General features: G+C 37.8%; 1 protein-coding gene across 2 annotated transcripts in view; it reads right to left on the reverse strand.

Moving 5' to 3' along the window:
• The window catches only part of BRAF (B-Raf proto-oncogene, serine/threonine kinase), a 78,654-nt gene that overhangs the window by 17,086 nt on the left and 43,422 nt on the right, over positions 1 to 18,146 (reverse strand). Inside the window, exons 5-11 of one of the 2 annotated variants that reach the window (XM_075705860.1) lie at positions 17,844 to 17,946; positions 16,411 to 16,559; positions 15,109 to 15,228; positions 6,328 to 6,487; positions 4,659 to 4,695; positions 3,126 to 3,245; positions 299 to 435 (exon numbers count right to left, since the gene is read on the reverse strand). In XM_075705860.1, the coding sequence (XP_075561975.1) occupies positions 299 to 435; positions 3,126 to 3,245; positions 4,659 to 4,695; positions 6,328 to 6,487; positions 15,109 to 15,228; positions 16,411 to 16,559; positions 17,844 to 17,946 (826 nt within the window). The remainder of the gene's footprint in view (positions 1 to 298; positions 436 to 3,125; positions 3,246 to 4,658; positions 4,696 to 6,327; positions 6,488 to 15,108; positions 15,229 to 16,410; positions 16,560 to 17,843; positions 17,947 to 18,146) is intronic. The other variant, XM_075705868.1, reaches the window with a different exon arrangement.

Genomic DNA, 18,146 nt, shown 5'->3' on the forward strand with positions numbered 1-18,146 from the left:
GGAAAAGCTAAGCTGTTATTTGAAGGGAAACTGGCATTACAATATGAAGCACACCAAGACATTTGGGTGCAATGGAGTAAAAGCGAGTATAGTCAATTATTGAAATGATTTATGTATCAGTCCCACAATTTCAATATTTCATTATTTATTCATTTAAAGTCCTTGATCATTACCATATTCATCTTCAAAATAATTCAGAAGGCTTTGATGAAAGAAAAGGAAGAGGAACACGGTTGTGTAGTATTTCTATCCTATGAATATACCATACTATGAATGAAATAGCTGATCTTTCCCTTACCATTCTATTTCTGTCTTCTGAGGATGAGGATGATTTCCTTTCCCGCTGGGGTCCTGGTGATTTCTGTAATGCTTTCACATTGGTGAGTGACCCAGGCAAAGAGGCGGGAGGTGTTGCAGACAAACCTGCAGTTGAACCTAAATTTCAGAAACAGGATAATTTTATCTGTAAGAAGCCAGCTTACAAGAACGTATTGATACTAGGTGCAAGAATTGTGTTTAAGATGCAGTATCTCCAAACATCAATGTAAATGTTAAGGGGGAACAAACATATACTAGGAATGTTGTCCTAATATTAGATTAGTGCTCAAGTCTTAGATTTCAGGAAGAGACAAGTCTATAGCAAACATCCCTGTATACCAGATAGTCCCCAGTCTCTTGTTCATGAATTATCAGAAGGACAATGTCTCTTTAAATAGAAAGAAAAAAAAAAAATTTTTTTTTTAATTCCACCAGTTTCTTTGAGAAGAAAAGTAGTAGCATTTTAGTTAGCAGCAGCTACCTCTCAGATTTCTTGTAGCTAACCTTTTAGGGACCCAATAAATAGCTGAAATACTGTACTTTGGAATCAAACTAAATGCAAAAAATTGAGATGTTTTCTAGTTGAGTCTCCAAGTGCCACCTGAAAACCATTTGGCTGTTTTAAAGCTATCTGTTAGCAGAGAGCTCTTATTTAAAAGTAAATATTAGACTGCAGAAGGGATTAAGAAAGAACAAGTACTTTAGTTAGCTATTTGAAGCATATTCTATTAAATACAAACCGAACAGTACATCCGTAGCCTGTATGTTATCTAAACAAATCTATGCAGGAAAATGTCACTAACTGAGCCGTGTTTCAGATCCCCAATGGGTCTTTACAAATAGAGCACTTCAACTAGACACTGCTTTTTAAAATACACCATAATTATCCGTAACAAGGTTATGCTGACCCTCCCAATGCAAAGGACATAAAATAGGGTCAACTGTTAATTAAATTCATGCTGCTCTGCTAAACAATGTATGTCATTGTACAAGACCTCCAACATTCCAATGCTTTCTCTCACATCAGTCTTCTGGGAAGTGGTAGAAGACAATACTCCTCCTCATATTCCTTCAGAAGCCCCCTTCTTACCAAAAAAGTGTCTCCTAATGACAACTTGAGTTAAAAAATTGACTTGGTGACTTTTAAAACTGTTGCTCGAGTTCAGTCACTCAGCGCGTGCTAATTTATCAGACTATATATATATCCATCACTGCCTGTCTTCACTGAGCTAAAATCCATACATTTAGAAGTGGAAGCAAAAAATAATGACATACCAATGCATCAAAAATGGGACGCAGCATCCATAAACTTTGTCCCGCAGGCTAAGGCAACAATAATGATGCATATTGGGCATCCTAACTACATGTACAAGCAACTGGAAGCCAGTGACCTGAAGGATGGACTTTTGTTCATATTCATGTTATGGTCACTATACTGTCATATATTTATTATATTATTTGTCTGAAGTCACACATATACAGAATTAATTGTATGATATTCCCAGAACACGAGCAATTTTCCAGAAGTTTACTGGGTTACAGACTTTCTCTGTAATAGCAAAGCTCTACTACAATGCGTTTTCTTTAGAGATAACTAAAGTCTCCTAGTTAAATTTTAATACCATGGTATAGAAGCACTAGCACAATATTCACCCTTCACCAAAAACGCTTACAGCACATGGTAGAACATTATAGTTAATCTGTTCATAATAATACCAGATGGCCTGTTTTCCAAGTTATTAGAGCAGAATACTTCAGATAATGTTCGACTTAAGTCATTAGCTTGGACTCTGAAGCTGTACGTAACGTATTCCATTCTGTAGCCAGTTTGCTTGTTGGGAACACCTGTCTTCTTACAAAGACTTCTGGAAGAACTTTACAAGTACATAAGGTGAACTGCTCTTGATATATTCTGAAACAAAAGTCTTTGAAACAGCCAAGAAGGTAGCATTTGAAAACCACACTACATGCACTAACTACCCATTTCTACATGTATACTATAGACACAAATATTCACATTTCATGCTATTACTCAACAGTTGGTTTCTCCAGCATATGAAATCCCACAGAGTTTTTTGGGATTTTGTGCAATACAACAGATCCATTGACAGCTTTAGGCCTGAATCACCCCCAGAATCAATGACATGAAAACGGAAGAGTCTTATTTTACATGGTACAGGGCACAAACAAACACTGTTTCACCGGGAATTTACTAACTATATGAAAACTACATGGTAAACCATCTAGGGACCCAATGTGGTATCAATAGCACATATTCAAAATGAAGTATTTGTTGAAAGTTGACATGACACATTACTTGAAAAGCCTGAGACCTAGCAAGATATCAATGGAAATGTTTGTAATTCGCATTTGATTTCCTAGATTACTTTTCAAAACAAAGAATATTAAATACAGAAAACTGTTGAAGCACTGAACTGACTTAAACTGAACAGTCAAGGAAATTCTAAGTTAAGGATATCACTTTGTCTTTAAAATCACTGCAGTGCAATCCAAGGACCTTTGTTTAGAAAAATTTTAAGGTCCACATAAAAGCCTCAACTATGAAATTCCTTGCTTTTGAAGATTTAAGTCAGACTTTATTCATAGTCATTTTCAAGCGTGTAAAGGTGAAAGTGAGTATGTGTGAAAAGCACATTCAAAGCATTCCAGCCAGGCCAAGCAAAAAACAGAGGTGTTTTGATAAACTCACACACTTACATACACACGGTGTGAGGGTGAGGCACAAACAGCATCTGTGGTTTTACTTATTTTGTTTGGGTGAAAACAAGAAAGAAGAGCCCAACTACCTCTGAACACTGGGCCAGGCTCAAAATCAAACACTATTTCACTGGGGACAGAATGAAGGAGGGGACTGGGAGTCCGGGATTGGTATTTCCGAAGACAGCGCATCAGCTGGTTCAAAGGGGCTGTTAGAGAGAAAGAGACGGGCAGGCAGAGACAGAAAGACAGACACATAGAAGAAATGAAAGAAGTCATGGGAAATAGCTAGGATGCTTTGACTCCTATTCATAGATTGCTTCTGTACTTTGAAGGAAAAAAAAAAAAGTCAATTACTAATAACACTGTTTCAGGACTGGGAATAGCCAATTGTTTTCAGATGCCAAGCAGACAGTTTATGATCAAAAGTTAAAACCAACATGATAGCACAACATTTAAATGCTGGACAAAATGGGCAAAACTGTGGAGAGCCACACCTATCAACACATACAAAAATAGCTAAAACTAGCAACTTTAAATCAGTAGGCTTGCAGGATTAAAGGAAGTTTCTTTTTAAAAAGCATTCTTTTGAATGCGTAAGAAAAAACAGCTCCATCAAACACACGCAGTAGGTAGGTACCATCCTACCAACTACCAGATTTGGCTGGGAGAAACAAAGTCAGTGACAGCCCACAGTACAAAACCTCAGAGATCAGGATAGAGTGCACTAAGGTAATTCAGACTTTAGTTATGGCTGAAGCAAGTTATAATTAGTAGGAGACGACTGTGTTAATGATTTGGAGTTGGAAAAACTGTCATATGCCTGCCCTACTTACTATTTGTTTCTGTTATTTCTGTATTATTATTATTATATTCATAGGAATAAATACAGCACATAAGAAACCCTCTCAGGACCTTGACAGCCAGTGGGAGAAGTGACTTAACAGGCCCATGCACAACATGTGAAGAAAAATAAATCTCCTGGCACTAGTTCTGACTTAACCATGAATTAGGGCTGTGTGTTACTGAAGGAAACATAAAAAGACCTGGCTTTAGTGTAAGGTCCTAATAACCTGGTTCCAAGAGTAGCACAGGCATGCAGTACAGCAAAGCAGCATCTTCAGCAGGGGTAGAGGGGGAGAAGAACCGGAGTATTTCATGCTGCTTTAGGATGTAGCAGTTCGTATGGAAGGTCCATCGACCATGTTGATGGTTTTCAATGAAAACCCCCATTGTTTCCATGGGCGGAAAGGTAACAACAGGCATAAAAATCTTTGAGAGATATTTGGGAAGTTGTAGCATATCTGTGTGCAGCCACGTGAGTGAATGAGTGTGTGAGAGCAAAAAAGTGATGGTGCAAGATAATTTTAAAACTAAAAACCTAGGTACCACTTCAAAACTTTTTCTCCTTCTGTCTCCCCCACTCCCAGAATGACCAGCAAATGACTCAAACCTTTGTCAGACAAATATTAAGTTCATGGACAAGCAAATGCAAATTAATTTTTTGTTCTAGTCATATTTTTCTTTGTGCCTGTGTTTTGTAGAAGGAAGTAGAACAAAGGGAAGGGACAGAGCAGTTGTGCAATTAAATATAGCACAGTAGCTAGTTAAACACTACTTACCTCCCTCTCCTCTTAAACCCTGGTCTCTAATCAAGTCCTATAAATAAAAAAAAAAATTGTGTTTAATTTAGGTATTGTCATTTACATTCCAGAATCAATTGAGATTGATCAAATTGAGAATCCTAAGCCTCATATATTGTCCATGAAATAAACAGTTTCCTACCCTGGCTTACTAAGAGCAGCAGCTCCAAAGAACTGTTTATAACAACTACTAAACTTTTCAAAATTAGTCACTTTAAAACAGCATCTCTCAGTAGTAAAGTGAAATACACACCTCCGAAAATAGATGCTGACATGAAAATATTGATTTAAACATACAGTTGGCCAAAATGCATGGAGACATATCGAACCAAACATTCTAGTTACGATGTTTGTGGCACAAATTATTTGAACTGTCATATCAGAAGCTGGTATACCAGTTTCCCGTACTGAGGTACATCAGTCAAATGAGTTCTGCTTCATTTTTTCTTGTAACAAAGCACCTCATTTGCATAGCCAGGCGCACTCTGTACTTCTCAGAAATGACTAACTGCGATCCACTGTGAACTGAGAGTCTCTTTTACAACACATCCAGACTAAAAGCAAACTACACTAAGCGTTTTCTAAACATAAGAAAATTAGATAATTCCAGCAATTTCCCTCTCTATGTCCATTTTCATCATCAAGTTGTGGTGATTTGTTTTGGTTTGTTTTTTTTTTTTTTTGTTACACGGTTATTTTATTCCTTTATATGCCTGCACTGCTGCCAAAAGCCCTGGTCCTGCCTCTCAGCTGCACCACTGCCGTATACCATATGCAAATGTCAATGCAGCACACTCTTAATACTCAGCTAACATTTCACCTCTCACTTGGCTCACATGCAAAACAGATTTTGTGCCTCAGTGTCCAGGCAGACTTCAAGACTGCTCACCTGACAAATGATTAATTTCTAGAGAGTAGACTTAAGGGTAAAATATAAGCCGTATACGTTAGCAAAATTAGAAAGAGGTTGTTGTGACCAACATTTTGAAAGGTCCTAGCTGGCCTTGTACGTAATATCAGCCATTATTATTATTATTTACAATTCAGAATCTGAAAATTTCAAAAATGTGGAAAACAAGTTAAGCGCAGCAGTTTCTGAACACTCCAAAAGAATGCTCAGAACAGTATGTACTGGGCTCTTCAAATCCTAAGGAACATGCAGTAAATCTGAACTCAGCTTACTGCAATAATTTAATTTTCTTCAATGCCAGAAATATTACTTGAATTACAGATACTAAAAATCCCTATCTTGCATATAAAGAAATATGCTTAACATATAATGGTTTGCAAGAGTGGTTACTGGCTTCCATATTCTTAACACTGTGGTACAGCTAGCAGCATGAGCCTTGCAACTAATGAAAAAAAAAAAAAAAAAAGAGCAGCAGTTTGTGGTAGAATGTCTCTTTGAAAATGAAAGGACAGGACTGTCAAAAGGCAGTTTCTACTTTTGGAGAATGGGTTATTTGCGTTTTTACAGCTCTCAACAGCAAAAATGGCTTACATGGGATCTATGAAGATTCTGACAGACCACCAAGGATTAGCTTAGAAACACAACACTCGTGCATACACATGATAAATTTAATGCACTGATATTCATAAGGGAAACATCAAATCTACTATTCCTGATCCAAATGTTATTAATACTTACATCAATATTGACTGGCTCGATTGTATTGATGTGAACATTGGGAGCTGAAGAGGATCGGTCACGTTGCCCAAATTGATTCCGATGGTCTTCATCTGCTGGTCGGAGGGGCTGTGGGATTGGAATGGATTTTGAAGGAGAAGGACTAGGGAGAACTGATGGTCTGAGAAACAAAGTCAAGGAAAAAGAGGATTTAGGTCTACAAATGGCTTCAAATACTGCATAGTGGGTGTGGTAAGTCCTTTTCAACTATAATAATACATACATTAAAAAAACTGATCTAAAGGCCTGCATAAAAACAATTTATAATGAACAATCTCTACTCCCCTATGATCAATTGCAACAACTCTCTGCTGCACAAACTACCTAATTACATGGCTGTGAAGTGTTCTGAGTTAAAACAAAACAAAACCCCCTAACATACCATACCGAACTAGTAATAATAAATCCTGATCTGAAAAATTCATGTAGCCCAACATGCACGGCAGATAGCAAGATACTCTGCGGCTTCCTCACTTCAGAATTAATGCAACACACTCTTTTTAATGGCAACCCATTGAGAACTAAAAACGCTTAACATCTCACATCAACATTACAGTCAGAAGATGTCACAAAACAAATTGCATGGATGAGATTATTGTTCAGTGAAGACTGAAAATTACATACTGGTCACTTAATATAATCGATTAATATTATGGCCAACGTAATATGAATTATTGATACTAAAAATAAACTTATCACCTCTTAACCTCAACCTTTAAGAAATAACTTTGAATAGTGCAACGTTTCAAACGTTATTTACAGTGCTACAGTTAGGCAATGCAATAGATTTGACTTGAAAGATAAGTGTTCAGACTATACAGACAAGTTTTCTGAAGAAATACAAATGCTGCCAGTCATAAATGTAGATAAAGTCTTTAATTTATGGTATCATGAATCATAAAAAAAAGACATTTGAAAGACAAAACATCTAAACACTTGCTTTTTTGCTTGTAAGAAGGCAGAATGTCACTTCTTTGGTTATCCATTTATTTTGTTAAAGTACAATAAATTGGCATTTATCTCTTACTCAAGTCAAGGTCAGTCACTGTTAAGTCTAATGATTCAGTTTAATGGATATAAGGCAAAAGGTCAAGGAGGAACATTTGCCATCTTTGTCAAAGAAAACTTTATGCTAAAATATACATGATATCTGATAGCAAGGTTTTTAGACCTTAAAGAAAACACAACTCCTAAGAGAGGAGTCAAGTCCTCCAGCCATTCAGTTACTCATGGGTTAGTTACCATGCCTGCAAAGGCAATGCCCACAGGGAGAAGCTTCAGAAATAAACCATATAGCAGCACATAGCAGCAACAGGTCCCGTTGCTGCCTCCTGTAAGCAAATGTTCCTTGGCCTCTCCAAAGATCTTTAGGGGCAACTAACATTTTCAACAGAATCTCTTGACTTTTTTTCACAAACGGATCTCCTCTAAAGACTATTACCCTACCTTTCATTGAAGAGTTTAGACAGTTTGGCACTGATCCCAGAACTCAGTGCTATCTGTATCCTAAGTACCTGTCACCTTTTCCTTCCTGGGCAACAGTCTTACAATTGAGAATGGCAAAATAGAGCACTTGCGAATTAATTCAAACAACAGTCTAGTAAGTCTTGTAATAAAATAACTTAAGATTATGTTTGGGAACTGGGGCAGGGGAAGAATAGGTAGGGGTTTTAACCCTGCTTAACCTTTTTAAAAAACAGTTACCTATTGTCATGTGACAGAATAAAAATATGGGGAAGATATGGGAAGCAACGAACTGGAACTGCTAATAGACAAGTCTCTGAGAAAGGGCCTTGAACAGCCCAGCATTTCAGAAGATGCTCAGAATTTCAGAAACATTTTTTAAATGCAGTTGATGTACATGTACATAAGCTAAAGTTTTCATTCATTGCTAACAAGTGCCTCTGGGTAGAATCTTTTCTATTGTAGATGAGGAAGTTTTGAACTCCTGAACGTTTTTGTAAGGAAACCATGCAACTAGAACCCACATCAGGAGATGGAACGCTGCACAGATACAAATGCAGGACTTGGTTGACATTCTAAGGCACTGTATTTTCATGTTAAGGTAAGCATGTCAGATGCTGCACAGAAAGATTTCAGGAGAAAAGCCTAAAAAGTGTCTCAGCCAGACCAGTATGGTCATTGTTGGGACGGCTAATTTCTGCTTAAACTTCCTGAAAGTTCTCAGTAATACTGAAATTAAGGGAAATGTGTAACAACAAACATCAGATCATTGCACTAGGAGTGACTGTGAAACAGCATTTGAGCTCTGCCACACAAGAACAGAAGCAATCAGATTTTCTGTGATCATTGGTAAGCCAAGGGAGAGAAAACCAAATTGCAGAAATATTGTTTCAATTACATCCTCCTTTGAGTCATAAATGGTCATCTGCTAAGGGAATCTGCAAATACTTCTGTATTTCTGGTCACAGGTCATCATGCCCATCACGTTGCTAGCACAGATACCATGCTACATCATACCATGTTTGAAAACAATTTGAATAGCTTTTTCTACTCATTAAATTCTAACTGGGGGAAGTTCAGATCTTTAGAAAACAATTATAGGTTGATAAAGAACTCTCTTTTTTGGAGTCTCTAAACTATTATTGGGAGGATCTCTGGGCTTTCAACACCAAAGAATCCAGAGACAGGAATCTCATAAGCAATTAGCCATGTGCTCCATCTATACAATCAGGATTTCGTTAATGGGTGTCCTTGGGACACTTACAAAAAGGTAGGTTATTTTTGCTAAATGGGAATTTTGCTTGAGAAAGGTAATTAGTGAAGAGAAAGCCACAAGTGGTTTGCTAACCAAGATGGCCTACTGGGATCACAAGCTCAGAAGAGATTACCACCAGCCCCTGTGTGGCAAAAGCTATATCTTGATCTGCATCAAGATCTTGATCTACAGAAAACATGGCACCACAAAGAATGCAGCAATCCTCTTAGCTACCAAAAGCCCATTCTTGTAGCATTCCTAAATTTTAATTGCTCCAGGATGGTAGAAGGGGCACTGGAGCAAAAAGGACCAGCCACCATCATTTGGAAAATGGTGACTCCTGTTCCAGGCAAGTTACAAAACTAGTTCTGTAGGCTATGCAAACATAGTGCCAGCAAACACTGCCAGCAAACATATTGCCAAAACAAACAAACAAGCTAACAACAAAAAAATAAATCCACCACCAAGAGGACCAGAACACAACTGCTGCAAAGAACTGTTTACTGTGGCAGACATGTATAGCAGGCTGGGGCTTAAAGGAGCAGCAGTTTAAATACCAAGATCCAAGCTTCTGTTGCTCCTGTGGCCTTTGTGAGCAGTTAGCAGCCAAGCTGCTAGCTAGAGGAGACCTTCTACAAATAAGAAGGTCAACATTTTGACACATTAGAGGTTATACATCCTCGTCTTGCACACTTTCTTCCAGCCTCTTAGATGTGGACATTCCTTTAACAAACAATTCTCAGCTTCCCAGGCAACAAGCTGATAAAGTTGTCAAATCTCGATTTAATATGTTATAACCTTTCCTGGTAGTATGACAGAACATGCTTCTTCCTTGGACCATGTATGTGGGATAAGCACATTGTTCCCTCCCTTTTTGTCAAGACAAAACAGAAAGAGGTTTTGTCAGAAGACAAGAGTAATTGCAGACAGATGTAGATTTTTACTCTTTGTCAATCACAGCACGTGCCAATTTGTCCACAGATTTACTACTCCACAAAACTGGGTCCACAGGAAAAAGGAAGGTAACTCAAAAAAGTGCCCACATGTGCTATGTTATATATAAACAAATAATTTTATAAAATCATATACAGTACCTCCACCGGATCTTAGAACTTGCAATGATACAAGTTAGTTCTCTTTACAAATAAGAAATAAAATTTTAATACAGATTTTCCTCAATTTCCTTTAACTCACCAATGTGGTATTTCATATATTTAAGAGCTGGTCTACTCAGGAAAGATTTTTTCTTAAAAGAGGTTTGTTCGGGCTTCAAAATTTTTACTTGGATTTTCATTTTGCTGTAGTTAGGCAAATACTTAAACTGAAAATTCACATTCACCTAGCTTCAGTTATAGGGTGTGTGCCACTTCCCTTTTAAAATGACAGCATCTCTGCTGAACTGAGATTTTTCTTCTCCCCTTCCAAGCCTGAACAAGTGCATCTCAGCTTAGCCACAGCGCTCAGTGTAGTACACACTATTCACCTGGTAGACTGCATGCTCATACCCAAGCCAAACCTACCGCAAGCTAAAATGCGTACCAAGGCTTTTTTTTTTTTTGTTATTTACACCAGAGTATGATTGGCTTTGTTTTTTGTTACTGTTGTTAATGAAGAACACAGTGCTCTTCCATTTTCAAGCAGTTTCTAAGGACTGCTGAGAATCTGGGATACAATGGTATTTCAGCTACACTAGCAAGCAGGTAAACTGTAAATTTTGGAGGCCAAACGTTCTAATTTAATTATTATGGTATTCCATAGATATTCCCAGAAAACAAAGTAATTTTTTTTCTTTCCCCACCTCTGCAGCCTGGAAATAGTCAATAACCCTAAATCAAATGTTGATTTGGAGAAAAGGATAGCAGTACAAATTTTTAACTACAAGGTAGAGAAGATCACTCTTACAGCATCCTGTGAAGTCAGTCTAAAAGCATCATGGGATGGATCTGTAACAGTCAACTTCATACGGATTAGCACATTTTTCCATACCATTGTAACCTGTTTTCAACCGTGTTGGCTTGTAGGTGAAAAACAACTGCCAGGATTATCACAATGGTGTGTATTTATACTGGCCTTTGGGCCCAGATCCAAGCTTAGCAATGCCTTCCTAAAGTTTCTGATAGCTTCATATACCAGGGGCTATCAAGAGAACCCACACAGCTGTCCTTAGTCCTTCCAACCAGGTTTCAGTTCACTAGCATGTTTTTGCAAATAAAGTTTTGGGGAGCAAGAGGTTTCCCTCACCTATCATATAGACTAAAGATTGTTCTTCTAATGATTCTGATACCAGGCCTTTTCTGCTCAGCAAGAATGCATATCAAGTTGGATATTGTAGGAAGTCTGCTAATATTTACGTGGAGTTGTCTGGAAAAGGTCTGATGCCAGAATTTTTAGGGGAAAAGTTCATCGCTGTTTTATACAATAAAACACAAAGCTTTTGCTCACTTAAACACATGGCGATCTAAATGGTTTTGTAGTACTAAATACAATATTGTAAGACTGTGGCTTTGTTTCCTTGGCTTTTCAGAAGCTTTTGTAGACATTTAAATATCTTCAGCTGAGGCAGAATGATCAGTGAACATTTGGAAGACAGAAAGGAAAGCAGAGGTATTTAATCACAGGCTGGAGCCTGCTCTAAGGCAGGGACTGGCAAGCTTCCAAGAATGGTGCACTGGACAGTCCCTCTTTCTTCTTCAAATTTAGAAGATTAAGCATGTTGGGAAATGTTGTTTTTCAAAGAGCCAAGATGTTGCCAGCCTGCTTACTAGCAGTGTTCTGCCTCAAGCAAAGCAGACACTCAGTTTCTATCGAGTCCAACCTGCCTCTGTGCTATTCAAGTCTGACCATGCACCCCCTTATCACCCAACTCCACAGGCTACGCACCCTGCCATAATATCTGCCTCATGAGTTTGCTGAGTTTTGCCCAACATCGCAACATCTGAGAGAATAGATGAAAGTTGAAAAAGACAACTTTGGAATATTTTGAATAGCTAATCTCTCCCCTTTTCATGTATCTGTAATAGCCAGGGAACTGGGTTCACAGAAATTCTGTGCTCATATTTTACGAGCAAAGATACAAAAGAAACTTTATAATAGTGCAATGAATGAAATGAATACAATGTATTATATACAGTTTGCGTACTTTAATTTTATTACAAATGGCTATTATTAGGGAGACCTACACTTTTAATAATTCTTTCCAGTTAAGTGCAGATTACAACTAAAATGACTGCTTTGGCACAACAGGATAGTGCAAACTGAAAGAACTAAAATGGGACAAAAGACCCAAGGTGGAGGCTGGACACATTTTTGTAAGGGGTTCAGAAATGTGCAAGTGGGACCATACGTGCTCCCTTATCTTGGGGTGGAATGTCTGGAGGGACTGCCTATGGCTTACAGTTGGAAGAATGAAAGTTTACAGGACTGGATTGCTTTAGGGTGTTACACATGAGCAAAGTGAAACAAAGTTCTCCAGCATGTTTAGCAGCTTTTGCATCATGTCCAATGGTCTTTTCCTTTATGTCCCTTTCTCTTTCCAACTTCTCCATTTGACCCCTTGACAATTTCTCAGCATGTCACACACGCCTTTGCTCTGGAGCTTGTCTTGCAACACAAACTCTTCCTTTCTTTGGGCACTTTGCCTGATGCTGGAATCCCTTCACTGAAGGCTGAAGATGAAGAAGGATGTTTGCCTTCTCTTTCCTCAGGTTTACCAAACGATTAGTAACATCCCTTCCTCTGTGGGCTGTGCCATGCAAGATGCTAGGAGAACAGAGAAATCAAAGGAACAATCATTAAACTAGTAAGTGTTAATAAAGTGCTAGTTCCTCATATTTTCAATCTCATTGCTCAACTCCCAAATTTCAACCCTTTACTCTCTTCCCACACAAGATAGCTTCAAAGGTCACACTTTTTATTCCAGCTGAACTGTTGTCCCATACTGTAGCAGTACACTTTAACAAAACCATGGGTAAGTATATTTTTTTTTAGAAAAGGCCAGCAATTTTTTTTCACTCTAAAAAAATTCAGAGAAATTAATATTTCCACAATTATGTATTTAAAAAAGCAGAGAAGTGTTATTAAAGAAAGGAAAAAGGATAACTGGAGAAAGGTATAGCCAGTGCTATATCCTCATACAATAGCGTCCAAGCTGCTTCTGGAAAGGAAATACTACACACACAGATGCTTGGGAAAAATTGCATGACTTTGTAACATGCATACTACTTATGAATGCCAGCTGATAATCATAAACCATTTTCAAAATAAACAGAATTTTGAAGGCAAAACATATGCCTTTTTTTTTTGTTTAACAATGAAGTGTACAGCAAGGCAAAAAAGCAAAAAGCAGAAACCTAGAAACCTTTCACAGGTTCTGCAACTACAAACATTTACAGATGCAACACTTAGGAAAACCTCCTTAACCTCAACCGGCAAGTATATTTAAATGTTAACATTTTTATATATCTGAAGTTAAAAACCTTAAGGCATTAACCAGCTTTGGTCTCAGTTTTTCCTTTCAGTTTTTACTTCACAAAACTAAGACTGCCTGAAGTAGTGCATGTATCAATTAAGGTAACCTGTCCTGTTGTATCCTCATAAACTGGTAAGAAAGCACAAATGTGAGGCAGAGGCAATTGAAAAGTAGGAAAATTTAGCATATACCAGTATTGGGATTGGGGCTATATAGTGCCTTTGGCATCCGCAGGCGTTTAACACAGTTGGTATGAACAAGCTTCTTCACAGATTAATAGTTCTAGCCTGGTTATAATTTCAGCTGTACCATGAGAAAGGCAGAGCCTGCTTAGCTTAGAGAACCACAGCAGCAGCCTTGTCCACAACCTGCTGCACTAACATGCACAGGATATAAAGGCAACATCCACTACCTGGAAGAGGCACTTCCAAATTTACTTGAAACTGCACAAAATAGTACAAATCAGAACATCATCTCTCTTTGTACTTACCAAATGAGGTTCCCTCTGCAGGACTGTCATTCTATTTTCCTGGGAGGCATCATACTTGATCTTTCATGAAATAGTCTTGGCCGTCCAGGGTATTTCTCTTCTAGTTAGAGTCCATAGGTGCCTGCGTAGCTTCCAGCTGTGTTTCTGCTTTAGTTTGAGCACAACACTCACTACTCCGAGAGCCTCTCTGCCAAATTCAGTTCATCTCCACGCAGCACACGTGTCCTAGGAATGTTTTTCTGAAGGCTTTTGTATTTACTATTCTTAATAAATCTGCATCAGGCTTCTTGACTTGGATACACATCCTTGAGTTAACTCTTTCCTGGAGATTTGTTCAACACTCTAGTGCTCGGTGGTGTCAGTAATCACTTAGCTACTGGGAACATAATCTAAATATGATCCTTATCTCTTCACAGAGAGAGAGTCCAGAATCTTTGTTGGAAATACAGGGGATGGAGGCTGTGGTCAGTTTTAGAAGACTAATTTTACAAAACCTGGATCTGCAGCAAACAGATGCTATTGATATATCCCAACATCTAAACAGGAGGAAGACAGCTGGTCTTGAGGACACTAAAGCAATTTGTATGTGGAAAAGCTACTAAAGCAGTGTTATGAACCTGGAATTGGCATCTGTTCACGCCAATCTTATAGTGGTGTGGCTTATTCTGAAACAGAGGTATGACACTTCAAGGTAAATAAACTGTAGTTTGATAACACAAACTAAAAGAATTTGGGAGGATACAGTTTTGGTTTGTTTTAGGTTTAAGTATAAAATCTTTCCAGTTTAGACCAGGTCTAATCTACCATGCAGAAGAAACCAGTTTAACAGGTAAGGCCCCAGTTCTACAGATTCTTATGCACACATTTAACTTATGTTCATTACGAATTTATATCATTCACGTGAATGAAAACATTCACTTCTTTGAAGTTAAGCATAAGTGGATATATTTGCATGACAAGCCAGATTACAAAAATGTAGAGAGAGTTGCAAAGCAGTATTTTGAGTGTTTCTAAGTATACAGTACTGAAATGTTATGTTATTAAACAGCAGGAATAAGGTCATACCCAACAGAATCTGAGGGGGGCACTGAGGGGTACGATCCAGATGCTGGGGTGGTCTCTCCTAAGGAGGCCTCCTCCTGCGGCATGGGGTGATGTTCAAAGAACTTGGAGACAAACAGCAAACTGTGAGGCAAGAACAAAACAAAAACAACCTAACTTGTGCAAAACCCAGAAGCTTCACAATATAACACCCAAAGACTGGCGGGGGGCAGGGGGGGGGGGGGGGGGAAGGAGGAGGAGGGGAGGATGACAGGGACCAAACCAAACAGACCCTCACCGATCAAATTCTAAATTTTAAAATGAAGACTAACACATTAATCTGCAAGATTTGTTAAAAATATTAATTACTTGACAAAGGATCAAAAGATCATGCCTTAAACATACCTTTGAGGAAAGTAATTTTTTAATCTTTTAGTTGAAATTGCAAACATCTGGTTCCTCAAGAATGCACAACTTATACCTATATGTTGAGTACATGAACTTATTTGAATGTTTGCACTGATGCTATGCCAAAAAACAAATGGATAGAACTATGTTATCCATAAGCCCTGAGCATAAACTCCAGAAGTGCTCAAGGACACAGTTACAAATACCAACATAAGCAGAAATTAAAATTTATTCTTGGGGGAAAAACTAGCATTTTAAATGATTCCTTATATGAAAGTCTATTTTAAAAGACTTAATCGCCTCCACTGAAACCAATCAAATAGAACACAGAGCCACTTTACACCAGATCCTTAACCTACATCAAAGACTTACACAAATAGATAAATAATTAAATTCAAGAACACATGACTGTTTGGGACATTCTCTTTTATGCTTCTTACCTAGACATCAAACTCACTAATGGATTTATTTCCAATCACTGTAAAACCAACTGCAATTTCACCGTATTAAACTAGTGTCTCTTAACATTTTTTTTCAGGTTGAAGAGAATAAACCCGCATCTAAACCCACATCTAAACATTTAAGAGCCCTAGCCATCACATAATAAAGAACCAGTTTTGATTAACAACTGTAAACAATGAGAAGTCTGTCTGATACAGTCAAGTGCTCAGCCACCCCATTCATGCTTCAAAGAAAGCATTTCATAGTCCAGCAAAAAAAAAAAAAATATATGAACTGTTTGTCTGAGCTAGCACAGAGAGAACATGAACTATGCAGTCTCACAAGAACAGTTGAACTCTTATATTTTTTTCCAGACACCTCCTCTGACTTCCTGAATTGCAGATTTAACGTAAGAAATCACTGACAGCTGTAAGCTTAATAAAAGGCTCAACTTGAAAACCAATTGTGATTACTTACTCAAGTTGGTCATAATTAACGCACATCAGTGGCACTTCTGTACTACAGCGCTGGTGAAATTTGTAGCCACATGTCTGGCACCGGAATCCCTGGAAAAGCAGCTTTCGACAAAAGTCGCAGAATGCTAATGTGAAGAATGTTTTTCGTACCTACATTGTCAAAAATAATCATAATTAAATAGAGTCCTTCTGTAAGTCTTAGATAGGCTATTTGCTTTTACCTCCCTCAAATACACTTACAAGCCTCTTTTTTGATGCCAGAGCTACAGTTTTATATATCAAACAGATTTACATAGAGGATTGTCTCAGTTTTGAAATAGTCTTCATGCATTAAAATTTTCTTTCAACTATTTATGGGAATTAATGCTTCACTTCATTAGCAGTAAGAAAAACAGCAACAAATCTGAAGCAAAGCAACGCACTATTATCATGCTAGAGACAAACCTCAGAATTTAATTGGATACAACCTATGAAAACAAAAGCTGCTGAAAGATTATCTCATCTTCTAATTTTTCCAGGAGCCAAATGACATTTCTACCCAACACTCAGAGGACTGGAAATACACATCCAGCTTATATAAATGGCTTCTATGTATGGTTACATATATAGCTATAATTTTGACTACTGAAACTCAGAAGCATTTAAAATCGCAAAAGGGTGAACATATATTATCCCCATATTATAGGTGGGAAAAAAATGATTTAGTTTCATTTTCAAATTTAGCAATACTTGGCATAAAAATACATTCTAGTTGTGTTACTACATGTAATAATCAGAATTTCAGAAGGATACAAAAAAAAATGTTAAGCCTACTAGACTTTCATCTAACTAGCCATAGCCAAACTAGCTTGTTAGAGTAAAATAGTCTAAACAGCTTGCAAATAGAATTTTGGTGTTTCATTTAAATAAAATGTCTGTCTTCTCAATGTGAGAAACATTATTTCCAGGATTCGTATGTAGCTGGAACCGTTTAGATGGATTCTGTTTAGCAGCTTCCATTTACTTGGTGCCTTATCAGGTCAAAACATATTTGTGCACTAGCATCACTGATGATGTCAGCACCACTCTGGGAATAGTTAGTTCATTAGTTAATTGCTGCTGCAGAGCCAGCAGGGAGGCCCAGAATACATTTTATAGATACAGCAATACAAAAATAGTAGATTATTATTACAGCTCTGCAATGCAGTGCTGATTTAAACCCCCCACATTTACAGATTTTAGAGGGTGTATTCCATCCAAATGTGAAAGTTTTAAGGGTGATCTAACATCACTTACTTCAATTACAATTCTATCTAATTCGCTTAATTAAAAACTTCTTTCCCAACCCCCACCACATCCCACAGATACGAAATACTATTCAAAGTTGTTAATTTGTATCTGAAAGTACAAAGTTGTTTTAACCCTACTCAACATTTCATAAAAAACAGTACATACAAAATTGTGTGTCGTGAGTGGCACATTCTCCAAGACTTCCACATGCAACTCCTCTCCCGTGAGCCAGGAAATGTCAGTGTCCCAGCCAATTGGCTTCTTCTCTCTGAAGTGTAAATAAGCCTTGCATTAGCACCAGTGCACAAGCCCTTGCAGGTCTCCTGCTGAAGATGCGAGATCAAGTAGAAAGTTGAGCTGTCAGGGTTTGCTACCCAGTCTCTAACTGCAGGAAACTTTAAAGGCAAGACATTAAGCTCAGCACATACCAAGGAAAGAACACCTTCCCTGGACAAACTGCATGAAAGA

This window comes from Pelecanus crispus, chromosome 1 (assembly GCF_030463565.1).
Source record: "Pelecanus crispus isolate bPelCri1 chromosome 1, bPelCri1.pri, whole genome shotgun sequence".
Taxonomy (NCBI): domain Eukaryota; kingdom Metazoa; phylum Chordata; class Aves; order Pelecaniformes; family Pelecanidae; genus Pelecanus; species Pelecanus crispus.